At 45.1% G+C, this 26907-nt stretch overlaps 1 protein-coding gene across 1 annotated transcript in view; it reads right to left on the bottom strand.

The window, feature by feature from the left end:
• Positions 1-3723: 3723 nt before the first annotated feature.
• RSPO2 (R-spondin 2) overlaps positions 3724-26907 on the bottom strand; it is a 186870-nt gene continuing 163686 nt past the window's right edge. The window contains exon 6 of the mRNA XM_075549362.1: positions 3724-9926. Within this exon, the coding sequence (XP_075405477.1) occupies positions 9811-9926 (116 nt within the window). The 3' untranslated portion in view covers positions 3724-9810. The remainder of the gene's footprint in view (positions 9927-26907) is intronic.

Here is a 26907-nt window from a genome sequence, read left to right as displayed (position 1 = left end):
TGTTGTGGTTAGCAACTCAGCACGTAACCTACTCTGTGACCAGGATGTATTTCCAGCCACAGCTACATGTAGGGCTCTAGCTGGATCACCTATGTCCTGGACTGTGGAAGTCTCTTTCTGTCCCCTTTCCCCTTGGAGCAATGGTGGCTTCCTGATGTTGCTAGTCTCAGGGTGGCCTTGCAGTCCTCCTTTGGCATCTTGTCTCTTTCATCACCTAAGTAACCAATGTCCCATGTGAAACGCTGAGATTCTTAGATGGGTTTGTTTACTGGAATGCACCCTGACTGAATGAGTAATGAATTGTTTGAGAAGGCTGAAACCCTCAGGTCCAGATATTTAATAGGACCATCGCTCTACAAGGGGGGACTTCAAGAAGTTCGTAGAAAATTTCCATTATCTTTTAATTCCATTTTTAGAGGACACTTTAAAACTTCCCTTGTAAAGACCAACGTCCTAAAGACATAGATACAGACTCTGAAGTAAGCATCGACTCAAATGGAAATGAGTTTCTTTTTTGAGTTTAGAAATTCAAACAGTACTGAAATCACAGTCATATCTCCCAAGAGGAGTGAGTTTAAACTGAACACTTTAAACTTCACCTAATCTCTGACATGTCCATTTTTTTTAATGAGGTACAGAACAAACTTGAAAAGAAACAGCTTAGAAGTAGAAAACACAGAGAGGATTGCCACAGACGCCAAAAGGAAACCAAAGTCCTAAAGGGAAGAGAGTTACATAGTGTTCCCTATGGTAGACATGGCCAAGAAAATGATGGATAAAAATCACACGTTCTTGCTACTCAGCAAGCACATCCTGGCTGCCTTGCTGGGACCATTAGACCACAGTGGTGACACAGAAACAAGAGGACAGTGAATGAAGGTACAGATGTGACTGTGAGGTCAGAGCTGTCAATAAATGTAAGTTTAACTTTTTTAGACTGTTGAACACTGAGGACCTAGAAAGAAAGAGTAGTATATATTGAAGGTAAAGATTGAGGATATGAAAGGAGTAGATGGCTGAAGATCAAAAAAAAAAAAAAAACTCAAAGAGCGGAATAGTTCTCACCTTCTGAAAGAAGAGAAATATAACAAAGCATTTCAAGATGCACAGTGGCCCTCTGCCACGCATCCATCCATCCATCACACAGTGACTGTGATGCTGGAAGCTGTGTTGCTAGTATTTTAAACACACCAAGAAGGTCACCCATGGTGGATGACAGATTTCATCAGAGCTTGCAGACACTGACTTGGAAGAAAGACTTGACAACATACTTCCAAAAATTAGGCAATGAACAGATGGTGGATCCCAGTGGAATAGTGTCTGTTCTAGTGGAGGATGCGCTCGTGGGTTGGAAGGCACAGAGAACACTAAAGATCATGAAAATGTCACCAGACCAGGCAGTGCTTTGTACACGCTGTACCCGGGGTTGTCGTGAGTGGCATCTGTCCAATGGGACACTGCTCTAAAATGAAAAGCGTGCCTTAATTTTCTTTCATTTACCTACTCATAAGTCAAAACCAAACTCACTACCGTCAAGTGGATTGTGCCTCTTGATAACCCCATAGGACAAAGTAGACCCGCACTTACGGGTTTCTGAGACAGGACATAGTGATGGGGGCAGAATGCCTCATCTTTCTTCCACAAAGTACTTTGTGGTTTTGAACAGGTGACCTTGTTAGGAGCCCACTACACTACCCAGGCTGCTTTGCCTACTCATAGCTCTCTCGACTGAAGAATGAAGTCAGAGTAGACATTGCACAGACCTTTTAGACAAGTCATACCCCAGAGACTTGGCATTAACTTTTCTCTAGATGTCTCTCGCCAGGTATGAAAGGATGTTTTAAATGATGGATACCAGTATCTTGAAAAATATATCCATGAAATTACCTTTGTTAAAAATGTCCACTTGCTATACATAACTGACCTCGTAGTCACCCCTGTTACTATTATGACAGGTATGCTGCCTGAAAATATGGGAAGAAAACTAATTTCATACATTGTTCTTATACATGGTGTGCAGTGCAGGAATGGTATGGTTGTTTATGGAAAACTGATAGATTGTTCTCAAACTTTAGAACTTTGGATACTCTAGAACTTACAATTATATGAGGGGGTTCCACCCCCCTTGCCAAATGGAAAAAAGCTCCACTGGGTGGTGCTTTGGTAGTACACATTTTTCCCCACTAGGTGAGCATTGAGCAACTTGCTGTGAGCTAGTGCACCCAGTGGCATCACCTGAGAAGGTACTCTCTGGTCGCAGTGAGTTTTTTCATCAAATCAGTCTCCCTTAAACCTCCATTTTTATGACAGTCAATTTTGGAAAACAGCGTGCAGCTGTGAATTTTTTTTTTCCCAATTGGGAAAAATGCCACAGAAACTGTTGTAATGTTGAACACAGTTTACAAGGACAGTACTATGGAGAAAACTCCAGTGTATTGAGTGGTTTTCTCATTTCAAACAGGGTAAAATATTGATGAAAAATCTCATTCTGGACATCCATGAATTACCTGAGCAGATGAAAATGTTGACTCAGTGCATCTGGAGTTTGTTTCACCGGGGCAGACTGAAAAAATTGCATAATATAAAATGTGCAACAAAAAGCCTGATTTGTGGCAAGCAGGGGATGTTTTTGCCACCACTACAATGCACCTGATCACACAGCCATATTGGTGTGCCAGTTTTTGGCAAAACACAGCATGCCACGCTTGCTCCACTCACCTGACTCACCTGACCTCGCTCCTTGTGACTTCTTTTTGTTTCCATGAATGAGGAGGGACATGAAAGGACAGTAATTTGAAGACATAGAAGAGTTGAGGGAAAAAATGAGGGAGATGCTGTCGCCTATCCAAATATAAGTTTGAAAACTGTTTCCAAGAATGGAATCGCAGATTTGAAAAAAAAAAAAAGTATTAAGTGTAATGGAGAGTACTTTGAAGGTGATAAGGTGGTTTAGTAAAAAAAAAAAATTAATTACATAGCTTTGGGGCAAAAATATTCCAGTTTTATTAGGGCACCCCCTCATGTTCAAGTGTCGAGTAGCAGATTGAAGGAGATATATACTTTTATAAACATATTCTCTTTAGTTCATGAGGAGAAATGAGTGCTTTGAAAGAAATGGAACACTCAGGGAAAACAGGTCATTAACAAGAGCAACCGGTAAGTTACATAGGGCTTCATGGCTGAACTTTAACCATCTTCCCTGATTTACTCGTTAAAGCACAAGCCTATGGCATAGATAATGTTGCTAGTCCAAGATCACAGACGTAGGAAGCTGAGGTTTGAAGCATTTCCATCATTGGCTTGGGGCCACTCTCAGTTTAAATTTGAACCCAGACCACCTGGCCTAGAGTTTCCAAGATTACAAATGTGTGGTTTGTAGGGAAAATCATGCAGGTTGGAGATGTGGTTTTTAAAATGCATCTGTTTGCTTTCTATGCTTTAAAAGATAGTTATTTGGGAGCAGATTTGACAAAAATATATTTATTTGTAGATTCCCAAAAGTGTGATTCCACATCTACTTCAACATGAGACTGTTGTAGATGGAAAGCAAAACCTAAAACTTTGCTTTTTCTTCCCTAAATTTATCTCTAAAGAAAACACCCACACACGAAAATAATCACTTTGAAGTGTCTTTTAATGCACACACATGAAAAGAACATCCCAGAAACAGAACAGGTGTTGACTCGGTAAGGATGAAGCAGTATATAAAGCAGCGTTCCCCCCCCCCCTCAGTGATAGGAATATAGTGTAAACAGATGTGGCAGGAGATGAACACTTCAGGATGAAGTGCGCACCCTAAAGTTGTATACAACATTCATATATGGCTTATTATCTCATAGCAATTATAGTTTCATAATGATGTATATGACATTTATACTTATTGGTAAGATGCTTCTGACTCAAACATTACAAGAGAAATGCCAAAGAGGTAGTTTTCCAATGTAAGGTGAGAAAAAGGCTTTGACCTTGCTCTGATTTTTCCCCCTTCAAAATCTGCAAACATTTCCAAGTCATTGTAATTTTCTCATGAATCAGATAGAAGACAATGATTCTTTCCAAAACAAGACATCAATGCACAATCCTCTGAAGGAAGGGATTCCCCCAAACACCAGTGCTGGAACTTACCTAGGAAGCCTTGGAACTCTCCCTCTCTGTTTTGGAAGAAAATTGATTCTGACTCAATAAAGATGCGTGGAGGTCTGCCATCAGTGGTGGGAATTCAACCAATTTGCTCCTCAAATTCTCTGAACCATTTTGTGATGTTAACTCCTAACCTGGTACAAGAATATCAAAGGACTTCCAGGAAGATGGCAACAGAGTAGCACATACCGGAGGGACTCCACAGAATTCAGCCCAGGAGAGTTGCTTAGCAGGAAATTCAACACTGCTGGAACGCAGGAGGAGCATCATAAAGATAAGTAGGCGCAGACCCACGGGGTATTGAGGGGTTGGGGCTTTTGGCTTACTTCAGTGGAGGCCAGCTGGGGCTTGACCTTGGCCCCGCCACTGTCTCTGCCAGAGTCTAGACCATTTGGAGCCTGTGTAGGTGGCTTGGTCTCAACACAGCCAGTTTGCCACCACCTGCCTCAGGGCAGGGACTGGACACGGGCAGGGATGGGGGTTCAGCTACATTGTTGCTCTTTTTCCATCTCTTCTCTCTGCCACCCCCCCCCCTCGGTTTTGGAGGGCTGGGCTGGGGCTTTTCCTCAACACAGCCACAGCTTGTCTCTGCCACCTCCTAGCAGGGACAAAACCCTTGCAGCTCCACTGGCGGGAACGGGGATCTGGACTCAGCTACATTGTTACGTTTGTTTCCATCTCTTCACTATATCCCCCTCCCCCACAGGCTCAGTGAGCTTGCTTTTTACTTTTTTTTCCTCCTCTTTGTCTCTTTCTTGGTCTCTCACACACCACTGCTAACCTCCAGACCACTCCCCTTAGCTCAGGGCATTTATACCTGTGCCACACCCAGCTAGGTGAGCCCCGCCCTGTGAAGCTAGCCTGAGGCTGGAGAAAGCCCTGCTGACCTCCTCCAGGGGATACTCTACTCAACTTCTTACAAGGAATTCCTGCTTGTGTGCTTGAGGCCTAAGGTAGCTCGACCAACACTCTTCAACGTTCCAAGCTGCTGCAGGAACCTCTGCCCAACCTCTGAAACACCAAAGCAAGCAACCCACCAGCCTTCTGGTTCACTCCCCTGAGAGGAAAGCCACTGGAGGATAAAGTGGTAGGTTAATTCCATAGTGGAATAAGCTGTAGGTAGTTCGAAGAAACATTCCTACAAGTCTCCCAGAGAGAGCCAGTACTTTTTGACTCCCTGGAAAATGGCACCTGGCTCCTCTAAAACAACACAACACAAACAGCCATCAGCTCCAATGACCTTAAGGAAACAACGGGAGAAACAAAAGGCAATGGCAGAAGATGTCCTGAACATAACAACATGCATAGAAGAAGTAGACATTGAGCTGCCACAAAAAGAAATTTTCAGAGTGCTACTTGGAGTCATACAGGATATGAGGGAAACAATACAGAAAAGGATGAAATGATAGAGGAGATGAAAGCCATAAACCAAAGGGAAATACAGGAGCTTAGGGAGGAGATAACAAAAACCAGTAGCAGAAACACGGACCTAGAGAATTGACTGGAGGAAACAGAAAACCACATCAGTGACTTGGAGGACAGCCAAGCAGACTTTAACAAATGCAAACAAAAATCTAATAAGATCGTCAGAGAAGCTGAAAAAAACCTAAGAGTTTGTCTGATGCTGTAAAGCGGAACAACATTAGAATTACTGGCTTACCGGAAGAAGACACAACAAAGAAGTCATCTGCAACGATAGTGAGATAATTCTTGGAGGAAAACTTCCCCAGCTTAATGAATGAAAACTAGGCAACCATTCAAGAGCCTGAAAGAACACCAACTAGAGTGAATCCCAAGAAGAAGTCACCAAGGCACATAATAGTTAAATTATCCAACTTTGAGGAAAAGGAGAAAATCATAAGCATAGCTAGAGAAAAACAAGCAATCACATATAAAGGTTCCCAAATAAGAATATGCTCAGACCTATCAGCAGAAACTATGAAGAAGAGGACAGAGGGGAGTAAAATATTCAAAAAATTTAAGGAAAACAATGCAAACCCAAGAATACTCTACCCAGTCAAATTATCGATCAAGATAGATGGAGAAGTAAAAGTCTTCCCAGACAAGGAAAAACTCAGAATGCGTTAGAAGAAACCCAGCCCTACAAAAGATCCTTGCCGACCCAGTATGGGCAAAACAACAACACTCACCAAGCATGAATAAGAGACCACCACCTAGAACAACCTCACCCAGAGGGCAAAAAAGAGAAAACAGACCTCAAGATAGCATTGGCTTAAAGATGGGAAGAATTTAAAGGCTGCTGAAGTAAGCTTAAAAAAAAAAAATTCAAAAGGGGCATAGGAAAAAAGCTATGGTATACAAATATTCCTGGGGTGAGGAACAGGTAATATGGCAGGGACCAGACTAAATACAGGGATATGCATGATAGACAACTAAAAATGAGGTGGGGATAGGAAAAAAATAATAATTAAAAAAGAGGTTAGCGGGGGCACAAGGCACTAGCCCATCCAAGGGGAGGGTATTGTTTATATCTCCACAGGGAAAGATGGACCAGACTTCAACCCAGTGCTCCAAGATGTGAATGCAACATGCCAAAGTGGAGTATGAAACCAGTGGAGAGGTGTGGGGGGGCCAGTCCCAACCCTAACTACTAAGTGGACACCTGCCCCTCACCTCAGAAGAATTTATTTTAAAGGACAGCACTGAATCTGCAGCTCTGGGAGAGGGACACATCTGATCAGAACACACGGGAGCAGATGAAGGGGGAGGAAGAGAGAGAGGAGTATATCTGGCCCATCAGGCCGTGAGAACGATGTTCCCAATTAGAGCAGCCAGTTCACAGAGAGGACCACATGGCCGGCCCCACTATGAGACATGATGCCCCTCAGTGACCCGTAGCCCCATAGGGAACAACACCAGAGACACTGTGTGAGAATTACACCCTATTGGATCCTGCCACACCAAGGCAAAACATTAAGGGGTGGAACGGAACAGCAAGGGAATGGAGCGGTGAGGTCCCAGGGAATGCTTAAGGTGTACTTTGGGGCCAGGGCACGGTACCCCAACAGACAGGACTGGAAAACATTCCTAAAGGCCAACAAATAATTCCTGAACTAACTACAAGCTTTTCTTCCTTGTTTTGTTTTATTGTCATTGGTTTGTTGTTGTTGTTTTGTTGTATATTGTTGCTTGGTTTTGCTGTATTGTTTTTGTGCATGTTATTTTCTCTGCAGGACTAAATAAGATAGGCTGGATGAACAATTGGAGGAGAAGACAACGGGACCGACCGTTCCGCGGGAACATGGGAGAGAGGGAGGTGGGGGAAGGGTAGTCGTGCTAATAAACCCAGGCACAAGGAAACAAAAAGTGATTCAAATTGGTGGTGAGGAGGGTGTGGGGGGCCTGGTTGGGCATGATCAAGGGTAATGTAACCAAGAGGAATTATAGAAACCCTGCTGGGGACTGAGCATGATAGTGGGACAGGAGGAAAGTCAAAGGAAATAGAGGAAAGAGCTGGGAGGCAAAGGGCATTTATAGAGGCCTAGATAAAGGCATGTACATATGCAAATATATTTATATATGAGGATGTGGAAATAGATCTATGTGCATATATGTATAGGTTTAGTATTAAGGTAGCAGAAGGACATTGGGCCTCCACTCAAGTGCTCCCTCAATGCAAGAATACTTTCTTCTATTAAATTGACATTCTATGATACTCACCTTCCCGACACAATCACTGAAGACAAAGTGGGTGAATAAGCAAATGTGGTGAAGAAAGCTAATGGTGCCCGACTATCGAAAGATATAGCATCTGGGGTCTTAAAGGCTTGAAGGTAAACTAGTGGCCATCTGGCTCAGAGGCAACAAAGCCCACATGGAAGACGCACACCAGCCTATGTGATCACAAGGTGCCAAAGGGATCAGTTATAAAGCTTCATCAGAACAAAAAATCTTACCATAGTGAATGGGGGGGGGGGTGAGGAGTGGAGGCCCAAAGCCCATTTGTATGCCACTGGACATCCCCTTGCAGAAGGATCTTGGGGAAGAGATGAGCCAGTCAGGATGCGATGTAGCAACGATGAAAAATACAATTCCCCCCTTCCCCCACCCCATCATGATCCCGATTCTACCTTGCAAGTCTGGCTAGACCCGAGAATGTACACTGGTACATATGGGAACTGGAATCACAGTGAATTGAGAGTGAAGGATCCCCTTAGGACCAGTGGTGTGAGTGGCGATACTGAGAGTGCATAGGAAAGGTAGGTTGGAAAGGGGGAACTGATGTTAAGGATCTACATGTGACCTCCTCCCTGGGGGACAGACAATAGAAAGTGGGTGAAGTGAGACGTGGGACAGAGCAAGATATGACAAAATAATAATTTATAAACTATCAAGGGTTCATGAGGGAGTAGGGAGTGGGGAGAGGGGGCGGGGAAGAGGACCTGATGCCAGGGACTTAAGTGGAGAGCAAATGTTTTGAGAATGATGAGGGCAATGAATGTACCAATGTACTTTACACAATTGATGTATGTATGGATGGTGATAAGAGTTGTATGAGCCCCTAATAAAACGATTTAAAAATATATATATATCGATAGAGACTCCATCCTTGCAAATCAGGGACTACTCCAAAAAAATATTTTAAGTCAAAGAATAAGGAAATGAGAAAAGAAATCACCCAGGGGACCAGTGACATTGTGTGATGAGTACGGTAAGAGACGGTCAGGAACCCTGCCAGCATTTCTGTCCAATATCCTAAAGCCACGACATCTTCCACCTAAAGGGGGCTGGGCTTGCAGCTGACTCTGTCACGGGCTGCTGCCTTCCTGGTCTGGGGAGATGGAGAGTGGGGAAAGCAGGTCTGTAGATATTCGAAGTTCTTTGACACTGCTCATTTGATTATATGTACAAACTAGCTTATCCTATCCTTACAATAAGAAAGAAGCCCACTCCCATCCCATCCCGCCCCCCCCCAAAAAAAAAACTGTCAAGGGCAACAAAACATTTATCAGTTAACGAAACTACAACAGGCATTTACTGGACAATGGTTAGACCCCACAAGCAACAAAGGGATACAATATTACCCAGGTAGGCCTTGTGACCCATGGGAAAGCATAAATATACAGTCCAGAAGAGGTTTAGCCATAGCTTGGCAGACTATATACACAGGAGAGCGGGCACCTCTCGCCAGCCTGGAAGCAGTTTGAAGGGACTCTCTGCGAGGATCAGCTTATGGGGACAAGCAGTAGACATCCACGCCCACTGATCCTTGAAAACGCACAATGTGAGGAATGAAGGTCAGGAGAAAACCACATTCCATCTGCAGAGTGGCGTCTTTCACAGAATTATGGATGCGACCGGCTGCCCAAGCTGGTCTGCAAGCAGTCTCACACCTGTCGCCTTCCCAGGGGTGTCAGCCACGGAATCACTCAGCAGACACAGAACCGAGTCCTGGGCTGGGCCAGACGCCTGGCCCCCTGCCTCGGGTCCACCAGTCTAGCCTCACAGTCTCGGGTCCAAGGGATGGATGCAGATGCCAGACCCCAACCGGGCCAGCGGCGTCTCCTAGTACAACGTTTCTGGGGACACGGATTTGGGCGAAGCAACCTGCCGGCTGCCCTGGCCGGGGGGCAGGAGGGAAAGCAGCTTAGTGCACGGTGGCCAACACGAACCCCAGGCCACCCCGAGTCCGCCTAGCATGCTCCGGGGTTACTGGTGAGCTCTGTCCGTCGCTAGGAAGACGCTGTGCTGCTCCTGGGCTCGTTCGATCAGCTTTCTCTTCTTCTTCTTGTTCCGCTTCTCCTTCGCTTTCGGGGTTCTCCGCCCTGCGGGGGGTGGGAAGGGAGAGAGGAACCCAGAGATGTCAGAGCGGACGCTGATGTCTGCGAAAGAGAACCAGCACACGGGGGAGTGAGGCAGCATGCCCATCTGGAAAGCATCACCTATGGAAAAGGCGCCTCAAAGAGAAAATTGTGCACATTAATTTTGAAGGAATAATAATTTGCTAAATTGGATCTGCTGTCTCACACGGAGACGGATCTTCCTGTTACTGGGAACTGGCACATGTAAAAACCTCCCAGCGGCCTGATCCGCCTTGCAAATGCCATCCTGCCACAAAAATCCCATGCGCCCTCCTCCTTTTAACAATGCGCCCCTTGACTTGACAGCGCTGTATCTTTCAGCGCTGTCCGTCACGGGCTCTAAAGAAAATAAGCAACCGTCGACAGGAAAGGTCCCGGAAGTTTCTCAGCCCCCTTCTTGGAACATGGTTCCCCCCTTTGTCCTCCACAGGCCTATACACAAAACGACCTATGTGGACGATTCCTTTCTTTTCTATGAAAATTCAGGAGGACATCATTCATTCCGTGGTTTAAGGCTTCTTATAAAGAAGCCTCGGCACGAACTGTTCTTATTAATTGGGAGCAGAGAAAAGGCTTGCTTGTTCTGCGGAGCTGGTAGCCTGAACTTGACCAAATCATCCCACAAGGTTGCCCTGTTTCTCTGCTCTGCTCTGTTTGCTTCGCCTCTGCTAATTCTCACCTCTAACTATGCTTGGGGATGATTGACAGTCTTACTTCCTAAGCCCTCCATCATGTTTGCAAGTACACAACTGGGGACTTCCACAAGTTCATGGAAAAATCCCATCACCTTTTCATGACATTTTCCTGCCCATCTTCGGAAGTCTATGTAAGCGTTGAAACCAGAGATCCCAGGTCATTTGTTTTAGACCGCTCGTTCTCTTAAGGTTCTAAAAAGAAAGCAGCCATAAAACTGTGCCGTCCACAAGGGCTTAAGAGACAGTTGCATTTGAGAGAAGGCAAGTCACCACCTTCAGCCATGAACACAAGGAGCAGCGTGGTGGCATCCAACCCACAGCTACTATTGCTTTCCTGCCTGGCGACTTCGCACTTTACCACGTGCTTCTCGGAAACATAAGGGACCCCTCTCTGGGAGGTGCAGCCACCGGACACAGTAGCCATCAGTACTGTCAATAGCTCACTAGTTTCTAATGCAGTCCCACCATCCTTCCCACATGGATCAATGCAGTATCACAGACCCTTGTGTCTTAGCAGCCTAGCTGGCCCCAGTTTTTCAATCAGGCACTGTAGCAGGTGATCAATGCAAGAAATAAAATGGGCAAGAGGAGGTGAGTCAGAGATCAATGAAGTAACTACATCAGAGAAGCCATAAGATAGCCAAAAGAGGTGCTTCTCATTTCTACAGATACCTGATGGCCTGGTGGTTGAAGCACGCAGCGCTGACTTCAGGTCAGTGGTTCATGCCTGCTCCATTGAATAAAGAAGCGGTGATCTGCTTCTACGAAGATTGCATCCTTGGAAACCTTCTGGAGCCAGTTATACTCTATCCTACTGGGTCCCAGTGAGTGGGGAGAGACTCCACAATGGGATCTCCTTCTGCTTTTACTGATCAGAAAAAGTCTGTTTCACTTGAGAATGGAAAACTGTCTTGGTCCTCATGTCCCTAGCACAGCGGATGACATAGAGTCCGTATTCCATAAATGCTTGCTGAGTAAAATCGTTATCATACGCATACACATACACACGACGGGAAAGGAGTAACTTATTTTTAATAAGACATGACATTAAAATAATGAGAACATGATCGTGCCCTCATATTAAGTTATAATGGTCCTTGAAGTGAAGTTCTGTTTCTCATTAAATTCTGGCATTAATATTATAATGGCATTTTGCCATCTTTAAGCCTAGTTAATCCTACCCAATGAAATCTTAGTCCAAGCCACCATTAATCAAAGCAGCTATAAAGTAACAAGTCTTTAGAAACATTGTATCTAGTGATGAGTACACACCTAATAAGGGCAGAGAGTTGAAATGTTTAACAAAATCTACAGTTTTTAATCATTGCAATTATAAAGTTTTATGAATAAGTTTTTCTTAGTTCTAAATTAGTTTAAAAATTCTTTGCTGAGTATATATTAAAGATTCACTAGGCTTATATTTAATTTATTTAAAGTCTGGAGTTTAAAAGCAAATTGAAATTAAGTAAATGGAAAAATAATACTAACATTACTAAATGTTAAAATGTGTTCTACTAAAATGAGGAAATACAGGGTAGATGTTATTTGAAGAAAGCTTTTCACACGCACAATGTCAATTCTTCATATACATTATGCTGTTGAAATTTAAATGTGTACTACTTCTCACTCAGGAAATCTATTCTAAATGGCTGAAAACACTCATTTTGAGAGAGCAAGTTGGTGTCATTTATCTAACATGTGATTCTGATGTAATTGTCAATATTAAGTGGTCTTTGGGTCTGCTGGTTGACATAACATCGTGTAATAGGCTAGTTACTCAATACTTTCATGGAACTGGTTGTATCGTGGCCAAAAATTCAGCGATACTTCTGAAATCTTACTTATACAAAATAACTTTTCAAATTATAGGATTACTTCTCTGGCAGTAAGTTATGTGGTATCAGTTCCAACTAGAGAGATTTGAGAGACCTAATTACACCTTCAAGGCTTTTCCCCAGAAGCGTCTTGGAATAACATCTCTTTGCTATTGATTGGTTGGTTAGTTGGTTTTGTTTATGATCCATCACAATTCTCATGTAGGATATATATCCCAAATATCAGAGTTAAGCTGAGTAGCCAAGTTTCAACCATGAACAAGCTTTTATTCACTGAGAATCTTTTTGTGGTCCATAGTAGGCTGTTCTGACTGTAAGCCAAATTCAAAGCAATAATAGAATGGTAAGACGTAAGACAGAAAAAAAAACGGTGACATTTTCATCTCAATATGTTCAAGCTTAAAGAATAAATTAAAGCTAGCCAACGCACACACATCCTTGTCCTTATTTACACATTTAAAAATATTTATCTATAGGGCACACCCATTACCATCAAGTTGGGATCCCGTAGAGGGTTTCAAAGATGGTCGATCTTGAAAGGATTGGGTCATCTCATCTTTCTCTTGTGGAGCAACTAGTGGGTTTGAACCACCAGCCTTGCAGTTAGCAGCCCAACACCTAAATCACAGTGCCACCAGGGCTCCTCATCCTGGGCAAGTAAGCATGCAAATGGATGCTTCTACTGAATTTCTTTACATCTGTGGCTATACGACTGTTAGCTGCCCCTGAGTGGCTTCTGACTCATGGGCGCCCACATGTGCAGAACAGAATTGCTCCATAGGGTTTCCATGGAAACAGAAGACAAGCCTTCCTGGGAGGGCCTCTGGGAGGGTGCCAGCAGGGAACCTTCCAGCTAGTCGTGGAATGCTTAGTCTTTTGTGACACTCAGGGACTCTTGGTGTTAAGATAAGGGTGCAGAATGACTTGTAGACTTGCTGACTGTTCCAAGTCCTCAAGAACATTCATCTGCAGGAAGACTTTAAAGGCGGGGCTGGTGCCAGGCACCCAACAAGAAGTCCATCTCAGAGCTTCAACGGTTTGCTTTGTAGTTCACAGAAGAAGACTGGGAAAATACTCAGATTGCCCAGTGGCAAGAGAAACAAATGTTTTCCGTTTGACTCAGAGAGGGTCAACCTCAGACGAGTTCAACTTGCAAGACACATTCTATAACCTTTCTCCTGAGTGCTGGAAGAATGCAATGCCCTGGTCAAATACAAAATATTTGGTAAAACTGGTCTTCATATTTTGCCCCGGATGCTAAATGGAGCCAAGATGAGAACCGGACCTGGATGTGATAGACAGTTTCAAGAACAAGAGTGTGGTCTCGTGGAGAAAGTTGTCATCTGGGAGGAGGACCACCTGGTACCGAAGTAACACTGCATCACAGAGATTCTGTACATCTCTGCATCACAGAGATTCTGATTCTACAGTTACAGAATGAAGACGCCGATATCCTCTTTCACTAGAAAATTCTAAAATGCCACGTGGAAAAGCCGTGTTCCCAGGATGGAAGGAAGATGAGCAAGATGTCATGGGTAAGACAAGAGTCTCATTCAAAGGAAAGAAGTCCAACAGAGACGAACAAAGTCACAATCGAACCAACATATTTACACAGACTAACACACACCTAGAAAGTGTCCAGCAGGGTAACTGACTGTCCCTTCCACAGAGAGAGGAGGGTGGTCCCTGTGGAAACACTCCCAAGGTCCACTGAGGGGCAGTGCTATTAGACTCAGAAATACGGTCCATTATTTTCAGCCCAGATATCAAGCTGGGCTCAAAAATGAAGCTGTGCAAATTCTGGCTCTGCTGTCAGTCAAAATTCTGTTCTTTCATGTGGTCCCAAATCCAAGGAAGGTCTTCAAAGGTCTATTTCTTTGCTAGCTTAGGTAAGTGGTTGCTATTGCTGCTAGAGGAACCACGATTCCTGTCTAGCCAAGAGTAAGGCCTGAAGGCTACCTAGGATTTCAATGATCACGACTGGTTTAAAAAAAAAAAGATTTTCTAAGGTTGAATACAATGGGGGAGGGGGCTGTTATAGTAAAAGAAAGAGTTCCTAAGTTTGTCCCACCATGGCGATCTGTGTCTTGCTACATGATTCTGGAGGCTATGCCCCTGAGATCAAGTACCAGCCAGTTTACCCCTGGTGCACAGATCTCAGTGGAGTTTCCAGACTGAGAAAGATTAGAAAGAAAGGCCCGGTGACCTACTTTTTGAAAGTAGTATTGTTACTAGACGCCACCAAGTTGGTTCCAACTCAGAGAGTCCTTCTGTACAAAAGGAACGTGCTGGTCCCTGGCCATGCTCATGTTGTTCCCAGTTGTGAGCATATTGTTGCAGCAACTGTGTCGATCCATTTCACTGGGGGTCTTCCTGTTTTATTTTCTCAACCCTTTATCAAATTTGATGTCCTTCTCCAGGGATTGGCCCCTTCGGATGATGTGTCCAAAGTGAGATGAAGTTTCGCCGCCCTTACTAGTCAGAAGCATGCTGGCTGTAGTTTTTCCAACACCGATGTCTTCTTTATTCTTTCCATCCACAGCCTATGGCATAGTCTTTGCCAACACCATTGTTCAAAGGCATCAACAACAAAAAAACGGAGCCACCAAGATCACAGTGGACCATCACCTGTCATGTGTCCCTGGGATACTTCCCCAGGAGGGTGGTCTTGGTAGGAGACATGACGTTGGGTGAGGAACACCCTGAGGGAGATGCACTGACACAAAGTGGGAACAAAGGACCCCAACATGCTTGGAAGTATGACAGGACAGGATCAGGCAACCTTTCCTGCCGTTGTCTCTGAGACTTCCAGCAGGTGGCGTCAACCAGATGGTAGCTAACAAGGACCACAGGGAAGTGGGCCAAGAATTGGCAAAACCACCTTAAAAAAGTAAGCACATGGTGGGTGTGATTCATTGTTACCTTTGCCAGAGCCACCCCTGAAACCAAGACCAATATTTACCAAACTTAAGGCTACTGTGATATCTAAGCAGTCCTGGTGGCAGAGAGGCTATATGTAGGGCTGCTAGCCATGAGGTCCACAGTTCCAGACCACCAGTTGCTCCACAGGGAATGGCATGGCTTTCGAGTCTCATAAAGTCAGTCTCAGAAACTCAATGAGGTAGTTCTAACCTGTCCTCCAGGGTCACTGTGAATAGACAGTGACGTGACAGCACTTGGTTTGATTTTTTTGAGTTTTGTGATGCTTTGACTTGAAGCCTTGGCTTAATAGAGAGATCAGTCACCCTCCAAAACAGTAAAAAAAAAAAAAAAAAAGTGGGGGTGGGAAGCCCACAACTTTGTAACTAACAACGTGACAGATTTGTCTGAGGACACTGTGAAGGCTTGACTAACAGGTTGCCTCCATCTCCGGTGTCATGAGAACAGAGGTAACAAGACAAGTGTTCTCAGACTGGACACTTGAGTTTGTCCAAGAATAACTAGCAACGGATTCATTTATTTAGCAGGGATTAGTGAGTCTCTGGAGAAATGCTGGCTGATCCCTAAACTATTTAAAAAGCTCACACCAATATAGAGGGGGAAAAAAGACTCAAATACAATGACGGAAGTAGAAATAGCTCACAAGCATGTTTGAACCAGCAAATCTCAGCTTCATGTAAAACTGCCAATGTGAAATCACTACAAAGCCCTCACACGCGAAAACCCACAAAAGCTGGTGAGAACGTGGTGAGGGAGACATCAGGCTGCGTCCTGAGAAGGTGGCATTGGTACCGCCTTCCAGAAAAGTCACCTGGCCAAATGGGCCAAAGCTCTTTAAACACAGGCAGAACTGTAACTGGGATCTAGAAATCTACCCAGGAAAGTAAACTGTGCCTGGACACAGATTTACCACACAGAAGTTAATACTGAGGGGAGGAGGCGGGAAGACTTAACTCAGTAACCTACTATACGACTTTGTAACCGCTCTGCTTTACGATTACTGGTGCGGGAAACTGCTCTCAACTGCAAGCTGACAAATGTCGTGTTTTAAGACCACGGCAACTGGCGAATCCCAGCAGTACCTGTCATGCCTGTCCTTAAGCTGACCATAAAGTAGCAGAGAAAGGTACCTGGGACACAGAGATTTGTTCTAGGGTAATGAACCAAATCTTCACGGAGTGATCAATGGTTACTAGAACCAAGGGATAAAACATGAAGAACAAGTGACTTCCAACACTGCAGGCATTCCGCATGGTGGTTAGGTCATGAAGCTTACTTGTATGCAGAAAGGAATGCTAGGGTAGACACAGTATGATGAACACAACTAGAATCTACTACAGTATATTCTAACTAGCCTAAGAGTCTTTGAAGACCATACGCATCACAGCCCAGAATACTTACACGTATTGGAGAGTAAGAGTCAGAGTGCACTAGAAAGCGCAAAACCAGGATGTGAAAGTGTGCCAGGGCAGCATTTTCTTAGCACCCATCTGGCTATTTAGTGCTGGGAGCACAGGGATTAGCCACTGGGCTAACCTTGCTAACCACAAGGCCGGCAGTTCGAAACCACCATCCCTCTGAGGGAGAGACATATGGCTGTCTACTGTCGCAGAAACTCACAGGCGCAGTCCTGGGGTCTTACCGGGCTGCTATGGCTGGCACCCACTCAGTGACAGTGATTCTGCTTCTCACTGAAAACATTTCACAAGTGGAGGTTTTTAAGTCAAGCATTTTTAGACAGCACTGGCAACATCTCTTCTTTCAGTGGTTACTTGATGGCTGGGATCAAGTTCTCTTCGAGGGAAAAAAGAATCCAGCAAGAAATCAACAGATGGGTTAAGTGTTGAAAGATAAAAACAAGCCACCTACCAAGGACAGCAGACTCGGCATCTTGAATTTCAAATAATAACAAGTAGTCCCCGAGTCATTTCATCTTTATAAACCAGAACATTCTGCCTTAAAAAAACCTGTGCACTCTGGAGGAAATTGTTCTGTGGCTACTCTTCTTATGAGGCTTTTGGTAGAGAGTAACAACTGTTCCACCACCCCTCACCCCCACCAAAAAGATACATACAGTGGACGTCCCTCAACATAAAATCATTCCCAATATCACACATTCAGAATATTTAATACAGCCCAGGTTTTTGTGGGTTTGTGAAAACGAACAAGTCAATTAGACTGAATGAGCAGTATCTGTGTGCTGTTCTTCTGAAGGCTGTCTTGCTCTTATTGCCCGAAGAATGCTGTGGAATGACATTCTGGCTTTAAGACGCCTCGATTTTTCTTACACTAAGGTATTCTCCTAGGTATGAGGTCTGTTACCTATTTGGTTGACAGGAAGTCCAGTTTGGTTTTCACATTCACCTTCAAAATTATGGAAATTGTAGAAAATCTCATCCTGATAACCGAAACCTTTAAGAATTAATTAAATCACCGCTAAGATCTCAAACACATGGCATTTCAACGTTTTCGTATTTTGCAGCTTTGAAGAAAATCATTGTCCTTCACGTGTATAACATGGCTTTTCAAGGAGCAATCAGATACTGCCAGCTCCTGCCAACTCCCTTGAAACTAGAGGAACTACAGAAAAATCATGGGAATGAGAGTTGGGTTTGTTTCATACTTTGGAGCACGCCAGCAGATTTGTTTAACTTTAGTTCTTGGGCTCCTAGTCAGTAAATACCTCAAGCAAGAGAAACAGAAAAGACAATTAAAGAATGGGACTTGAAGGAGTTGAACCTGCTGTTGTTACTAAGTGCCAGGAATCGGTCCTGACTCCTCGTGACCCTACGCAACAGAACAGCCCACTGCCCACTCTGGTGCCGTCCTGACCCATGCGACTGTGTGGGAGTCACTGCGACAGCCACGTGTCAGCCCATCGCGTCAAAGGTATTCCTGTCTCATTGCCCCTCTATGTGACCAAGCACAGTTTCCTTGTCCAGAGACTGGTCTCTCGTGATAATGTGTCCAAAGGACATGGGAGGAAATCTCGCCATCCTTGCGACTCAGGAGCATTCTGGCTGTACTTCTTCCAAGACAGTTTGCTTTGTTCTTCTGGCACTTCGTGGCACTTGCGATATTCTCCACCAGCGCCCTACCTCAGTATTCAGCGTCCAGCTTTCACATGCACATGCACCAAATGAAAATACCGTGGCTCGGGGTCAAGTGCATTTTAATCCTCAAAGTGAGGCTGGTGGAACGAAACAAGGAAAGCCAGTTCAGAAATACCGGACATTCCTCTTCTAAACATCTGGGTTCACTTGAAGGACAGAGTCTCATCCTCATAAGAGCATGGTCCCAGTGGTGGCAGTGGTGTTTGGGGTTGTGGAGCCAACCCCATCGTGACTCCCAGTGACCCCAGAGGACCCCAGAGCAGAACATAGGATTTCCTCAGTTACAGTCTTAACAGCAGCAGACCCCAGGTCTTTTCTCTCACGGAGCTGCAGGTGGGTTCCAACTGCTGACCTCCTGTTAACGTCCACCAGGGTTCCACAGAAAAATGAATGAACGGACACGTTCATTGGCAATGCAAAAGTACATAGCATGTCCACCAGGGGGCGATAACTCACTTTTAATGAACAAAATGGGCTTTTTTCTTCTTTTTTTAGGCTTGAACTTTCCAAGTATTCTCCTATTCGCCCAGCTTCTTTCCCTTCTCTCTCTCTTTCACCCTCTCTCTTTCCCGCCAAAAGTAAATTCTCTATGAGACAAAAGAGTAAGAACATCCAAGTGCAGCCTAAGGGGAAAAATATACTTGCACACTGCTGAAGACATATTGGACAGGAGGTGTGTGGGGGGGCGGGGAGGGCCTGAAAAATGGAAGGAAAATTCAGAGGAATCTAACATTTTAAATCCGTGTTTCTCAAAGTGGGCTATAAGACACCTTCTGAGGAGGAGGGCGGAGCTGTAAAAGAAGGTGCCTCTACTGTATCCTGGGTTATGGGATATAGTGCTAAAACTCTCTTCAGCCAAGGTTCCTGATTTTGGTTTGTTTGGTTTTTTTCCACAAACAGGGGTGTAGGCAAAATAAATTTGGAAATCTATTATTTAACTAGAGGACCCTTAACGGCGTGGTGGGTTACGGGCTAAGCAGTGAACCACGAGGCCAGTAGTTTGAAACCACCGGCGGCTCCCTGAGAGAACCATGAGACTTTCTACTCCCATGAAGATTCAGCCTTGGACACAGACAGGTGCAGGTGTAGCCTCTCCTGTTGGGTTGCCAGCAGTCAAAAATGACTTGCTGGCACTGAGAGTGGTGGCCATTTAACTAATGATGTAGGTGCTGGATCAAAGCCATTGCTTATAACTTCAGGCTCCCATTTTTCATCATGGAAAAAGGAATATAAACTACATGCAAAGAAAGAATCGGTTCTTTTCCTGGGTTCTTACTTGGAAGGCTAACGTTATAAAATGGAAACTGGCCTGTGCTATAGTCTGGTCTGGACAGTACTCGCAGACTTTAAGTTCGAAGGCAAGCTGGTTCCCAACATAGGATCCTGGTGGAACCTCTCTCCCAGGGCAGAGGGAGGGTTTGTGCAGCAGACCTGGATGACCCTCTTCCGGCTCATGGAGTCCCTGGGTGGTACAAATGGAGCCACAGAAAACCGCAGGATACAGTTCTCCTGGCACACACAAGGTCTCCGTGAGCTTGAGTTGACTTGGTAGAAGCTAGTTTTAGTTGCTGGGTTGTTTTTTGTTTTTAGCTGATTCAGCTTTACAAACTGGTTTTGATATGAAGCAATGGATGCAAAGAAAGTGTACATGGCATTGGTCCTTTGCTCTTTCTGGCCCCCCTTCCTTTCTTACTTTGTAGCAGCCAGATGTGATCGAAATGTGTCTGAGGTAGCACGAGAGGCCAGCTTTTCCTACTAGGTAGGTGCCCATGCAGTGCGTGGACCACACTCTTCACTGAATATCGGGGTGTGTGTGTGGAGGGGGTACGAAGGGGGTGGGGGAATTAAGTACTCAAACCATCCTACCAGAACACTGTGCAGATGCCCGCTCTGAATTCTCAAAATAAATAAAATTCACAGAGAATTATCAGGCTCATTTGAGACACCCAAATTAAGTCAGAAAAACATCAGGGGGTACAGAGAAAATTATTCCAGTGTTTTCATTTGGTTGGCGGAGGGGGATAACCGGGAAAGAATGGCATGTCCCTCTATGACGCAAGGTACCTTTTAAAGATTGTTTCATTAGGACAGCGAGCTCTGATAGTTTCTTCTTGGTCTTAAATCAGTAGCCATTAACTAAATGAAAGAAAGAAAGAACGAATGAACGAACAAAAGAAAGAAAAAGCTTAAGAAATGACATTCAAAACTATGCTAACAAGCATTCCGTGAATTTGAATTCAACACAATTTCTCTGGAATTCTGAGACGTACTTGCAAGCGAGAAGGGAGTTTGAATGTTAGCTACATAGGAGCTCTGTGTGTGTGTGCACATTATCAGTTCACCCGGAACTCAGCAGTTCACTTCAGAGGTAGGCTTGAGAGAGAGAGCAGGTGACAGGAGAGGAGGTATGTCATCAAAGGGTCATCCCTGCACTATTTCCTGAGCTCTTAGAACACGCGGCGCCCTCCCTCCCAGTACGATGTATCCTTCCCTTGTGCATGTTTGTGCTCACCTGGGCCATATGACCATTCATCTGTGCATCAGTCCAAGCACATCACTTGTCCGGCATTCCTTTGTCATGACCCAACTGTCACATGCACATGAGTGATTGAAAAGATGATGATTTGGGTCAGACAGACCTTCATCACCAATGTGACAACTTAAAACTTAGAAGAGGACAATTTCAGCAGATTTAGTCCAATACCTTAGACTGCGGAAAGAATGAAGAAATGAATCTTGGAAGAAATACAGCCAGAAGGCGCCTTATAAACAATGATGGCAAAGCTGTGTCGCACATTCTTCATGCACGCCGTCTTGAACGACCAATCGCTAGAAAGGAACACCATGTTCGGTCATGTCTAGAGGGCCACTGAAAACAAGGGATACGCCAATGCGATGGACTGACCGGAACGCCCCAACGACGACGTGCTCAGAAGTGGGCAGCGTGCGCTCGGTTATCCACGGCACGCTCCCTAGGAGCCAATGGATGGCAACGGATCATTTAAAGCACCCAAAACACAGAGTGAAAGGGCCGCCGAGTTCTGGGGAGGGTGCTTCTAAGACCGACCGTATTACAGAGAGTCTCTCAAATGTACTTCAACAAATCCGGGGCTGGGATCCACACATGGGGAAAGCTAAGCTCTGCAGCCTTTGGCTTCCATGCAAAACCTCACCTTTCACATGGTGTCTGTTGGCAGGCCCCACCCTGAATGAATGTCCTGTGCTGTCCACTAACACACACACACACACACACACACACACACACACACACACACACACACACACACACACACACCCTCTAACAGCCCCCGTCTGTTTTGCCTGCATTGCATGGTCTCAAAAGGGAAATCAAGATGCCTTGCCCATCCTTCTAGGCTACACCGGAATCACGAATGTCCCGCCAGCCCCAGGGAGGGAAGAGTCACATGAAACCACACTGTGCACGGTGCATCACATGGTCCTAGGGTCGGAGCGGAACACTGCCACTTAGAAGCTAGACATCTTGGACGGGTGACTTACTTTCTTGGGCTTCGCTTTCCTCCTTTGGAAAGGGGCGACGATGCTGGCTTCCGCCTCGTGCGGAACAAGCATAGCCCTCTGTCACGTGGCCCATGAGTGTCGCTAAATACGTGATGGTGCCCGCTCCTATGTGCCCTGTGTCTTACTCATGTTTTAAGTCTCACACAGACCCTCAAGGCAAGCATTATTTCCATTTTGCTGATGAGGAAAAAGGTTTAGAGAAGTTAAGTAAATAGCTCAAAATCACATAGCTCGGCAGTGATTCAAGCCAACATCTGGCCGATTCTAAAGTCTCTATGTACTCTTTCCACTATTCTCCTTGGATCCCTTGTGCCCAGCAAAAGACTTTTGATCTTGTAATCATTTAAATGGCCGCTGTACAAACAAATGAATCCTAAGCGCTGGGCTGGAGAAAGCTATCAGGCCCCTTGTCCAGCCCCACACAACATCAGGGCTCCCACGGCCGCATTAGCTCCCCAGTGGGCCTGGCCTGCAACTATGCTTCCCCCCATTAATTATTCCTTGGGGTTAAGGCATTCAAAGCCTCAGGATCCTGGGGTCAAGCAACACATTTAGAAGTTCCAACTCAGCATCCCCAGCGTGGCCTTGGCAACCCCAAGAGAAGAAAACACAGCTCGCTGGTTTTCAGCTGGGAGGCGGAAGGGGTCTCCAGCGATGGTGTGCAAAAGCCATTTCACCGGCCAGAGGTAGAATTCTCCAGGGAGCTTTCAAAGCTACAGGTTCCTTAGCCATATCCAGACTTCTGAATGAGACCCTTGGGGGGCGGGCAGCAGTGCAGAAGGGTTTTAAAGCTTCAGAGGTGACAGTGGAGGCCCTGCTGAGTCAGGTGTTGGCAAGAGTGAGAATGAGAATGAAGAAGTTGGTGCTGGAACTTGGGGGTGACGTGGTTCTGGGCTCTGCTGTTACAGGAAAGGTTGGTAATCCAAAGCCCCAGCTGCTCCATCGTCAAAGAGACCTGGGGTTCTGCTTCTGTAAAGATTACAGCCTAGAAAACCCTACAGGGAAGCCAAGTCAGTCCTAGAGAGTCATTATGAAGTCCAATGGACTCAGTGACACACACACATACACCCCACCACCAGCACTATCTTGTGACTGGACATGGCTCTCTACGTTCTAATTGTAGATGATGCTGGAAAAATAAAAAGTGCACAGAGATCAGACTGCCATTGCCATTGGAGGAATCTGGCACCCAGGAACAAGGTCTTTCATCTCCCTGCTCAAAGAGCTTGGTTGCTACTGAAACGGTGGGCAGTTCAAACCCACCGAGGAGCACAGTAGGGGAGCCCCTTGGCATCTCCTCTCATAGCAAACACAGCCTAAAAGACTATGGGGCAGTGCTTCTCGGTCCCACTGCGGGTTGGCGTGGGTCAAGCTCGATTCAGCAGAACCTAACAGCCTATGCTCAGGCCGAGATGTCACTGATGGATCATGTGACAGCAGAATTGGTTCGCATAATTACCTTCTCCTGAGGTATGGTTACGTTCCAGAAACCTGCTCTTCTCTATATCATATCTCCATTTATTCAATAGATAGGTTGGGCTTCCAGAGGTTTGCAGAAATTATACCGCGCTAACCCCCAAAGAAAACAAAATTATGATGGACAGATTCAAATGATGGTCAAGTTTCTCTCGACTGAAGAGACTACTTGGGTATTTCACACACTAGAAGGGCAGGAAAGGACACCTCGTGCCCGATGGCACATGTCTCACAGGGCTGAAGATGTTCACCACTGGTTTGCAGACAGAAGGAAATAATTTAAGCACACATATAACAAGACTTTCGTCTTTTTGTCAGAAAGGCAAGATCTGCAGGTTTCATACAAATCCTGACGTCATCCTCGCCATCACGACATGGACGTTAACCATGTGTCACACACTGTCCATAAGAAGGGGCTTCGGAAAGTGCACAGGAAAACTGAATTGAGAGAGAACTGAATTTTCCATAAATATTTTGAAGTCTCCGTGTATATTAACTCACTTAATTCATTTCTTGCTAAAAATGCCTCTAGGATATAGACAATATCTTCAGCTCTCCTTTAAAGAAGAGAATATTTGGGATCAGAGATCCCGAATTCAGTCACCTGAGATGGCACAGCCAGTAGGGGGAGGGTTGGGATGGGAACTCAGCCGATCTGGCTTATCCTCCTCCTTTTGCTCATTGTGCTTTCTCTTTTCTCACCAACTTCGCAGCACAGTCAACGCACGCAACGTCCCGCGGGTGAAGGGCCTCCCTCGGGGTGAAGGAGAAGGTCTCCCTCTCCTTCAGTGACAGACTCCAACAAATCTCGTGAACTGCCCAGTCCACTACGTACTGGACCATTAAAGTCAGAGTCTGGGCCGTCGCTGGTTTGCTACAAGACGAGGATGGATCAAGGGCGCATGTCCCTTGTTACCTTTAGAGAATAAGGAATGCAAGATCAGGTTGGAATAAAACACATCAACAGACTTGGGCTGCTGGGGAGCAGGTAGCCTTTGTGCTGACCAAAAAGGTTGGTGGTTCAAACCTACATGGACACTTAGGAGGAGAAAGACCTGGAAATCTTCTCCCAGAAAGATCAGAGCTACGAAAACCCAACAGGGAAGCTCTACTCTGCCACGTGGGTCACAATGTGGCCAGAGTGGACTTGATGGCCCCTAACACCACCACCACCAAATACAGAAAGAACAAACCAAGCTTCGTCCATGCTATTTTTGCATATGTTGGTCACTGTGGAATCCACTACCCTAGTAGCACCATGATTCTCAATTGGGAGAAAACATTTCTTAAGAATTCTAAACGATCATTGGGTGCACACCTCCATGATATGATCGCCGCGGACAAAAGGGTGGATAAGCAAATGTGGCGAAGAAAGTTGATGGTGGCTGGCTATCAAAAGAGATAGTGTATGGGGTCTTAAAGGCTTGAAGGTGAACAAGTGGCCAACTAGCTCAGAAGCAACAAAGCCCACATGGAAGAACCACACCAGCCTGTGCGATCACGAGGTGTCGAAGGGATCAGGTACAAGGCATCATCAGGAAAAAAAAAATTACTATAGTGAATGAAGGGGGAAGTACAGCGTGGAGACCCAAAGCCCATTTGTTGGCTACTGGAGATTCCCTTGCAGAGGTGTCTAGGGGAGGGGAGATGAGTCAGTTAGGGTACGATGTAGCATTGATGAAGAATACAGCTTTCCTCTAGTTCCTAAATGCTTCCTCTCCTCCAACTACCATGATCCGAATTCTACCTTGCAAGTCTGGCTAGACCAGAGGATGTACACTGGTGCAGATAGGAGCTGGAGGCACAGGGAATCCAGGGTGGATGATACCTTCAGGACCAGGGGTGTGAGGGGTGATACTGGGAGGGTAGAGGGTGAGTGGGTTGGAAAGAGGGAACCGATTACAAGGATCTCCATGTGACCTCCTCCCTTGGGGGTGGACAACAGAAAAGGGGGTGTAGGGAGATGTCGGACAGGGCAAGATATGACAAAATAATAATTTATAAATTATCAAGGTCTCATGAGGGAGGGGGAAGCGGGGAGGGAGGGGAAAAAAAGAGGACCTGATGCCAAGGGCTTAAGTGGAGAGCAAATGCTTTGAAAATGATGAGGGCAAAGAATGTACAGATGTGCTTTACACAATTGATGCATGTATGGATTGTGATGAGTTGTATGAGTCCCTAATAAAATGTTTATAAATAAATAAATAAATAGATAGATAGATAGATAGATAAATAAAGAGGTTGAATAAACTTCTTTTAAAAATGTTTAAAAAGAATTCTAAACGGCATGTGCTAGATACCCCAAGGTTATAGAAAATATGGCATTTCTGAGGTGAAAATAAAAATTTTAAAAGCTATAACCTACTTGGGTTATCTTTCATCCTAATTTATTTGTGAATAACACATTTTAAAACAGTAAATTATAGCTAAATATGCTTGACAAATGTTGTAAGGTCTCAAATGGAAATGGCTACTTAGGTGTGTAATGGAAACAAAGGAGGCTACATACATAGTACACACAAGTGTCATATGTTTTCCTGGCGGGGTATTTGAAAATGCTTTGAAGCTAGGCGTCAGGTTTTCACCAGAGAAACGGGGCTATCTGAAGAAGAGTGAAGCACCAGGCCTGGAGGAAAGTTGATTAATAGCCAATTGTATGCCGATAATGTGACCTCCCTGATGACAGTGAGAACGAATAGAAGCACGTACTGATGCAGATCAAGATTTGTAGCCTCTGATGTGGATTCCAACTCAATGTAGAGAAGACCGAAACCCTCACAATGGGACCAGTAGGTTACATGATACATGCAGGAAAAGTTGAAGTTGTCAAGGATTTCACCTTGCTTGGATCCACAATCAATGCCCATGGAAGCAGCAGTCAAGAGATCAAAGGGCACATGGCATGAGATGCATCTGCTGCACACGCCCTCTTTAGAGTATTACAGCGCAAGCGTGCTACTTTGAGGACGAAGGTGTGCCTGACCCAAGTCATGGTATTCTCCAGTGCATCATACGCATGTGAAAGTTGGACACTGAATATGGAAGACATTAGAAGATTAGATACATTTGAATTGTGGTGCTGGAGAAGAATATTGAAAGTACCATGGACTGCTAAAAGAACACATCAGTCTTGGACGAAGTAAGGCCAGAGTGCTCCTTAGAGGCAAGGGTAGCATGACTTCATCTTACATACTATGGACATAATGTCAGCAGAGACCAGTCCCTGGGGAAGGACTTCATGTTTGGTAATGTGGAGGGGTGGCAGAAAAAGAGGAAGGCCGTCAAAGAGACAGATTGACACAAAGGCTGCATCAACGGGCTCAGGCATTGGAACAATTATGAGGAT

The sequence above is a fragment of the Tenrec ecaudatus genome, chromosome 5 (genome assembly GCF_050624435.1).
Source record: "Tenrec ecaudatus isolate mTenEca1 chromosome 5, mTenEca1.hap1, whole genome shotgun sequence".
NCBI lineage: Eukaryota > Metazoa > Chordata > Mammalia > Afrosoricida > Tenrecidae > Tenrec > Tenrec ecaudatus.
This window is presented reverse-complemented; position numbering and strand designations above follow the sequence as displayed.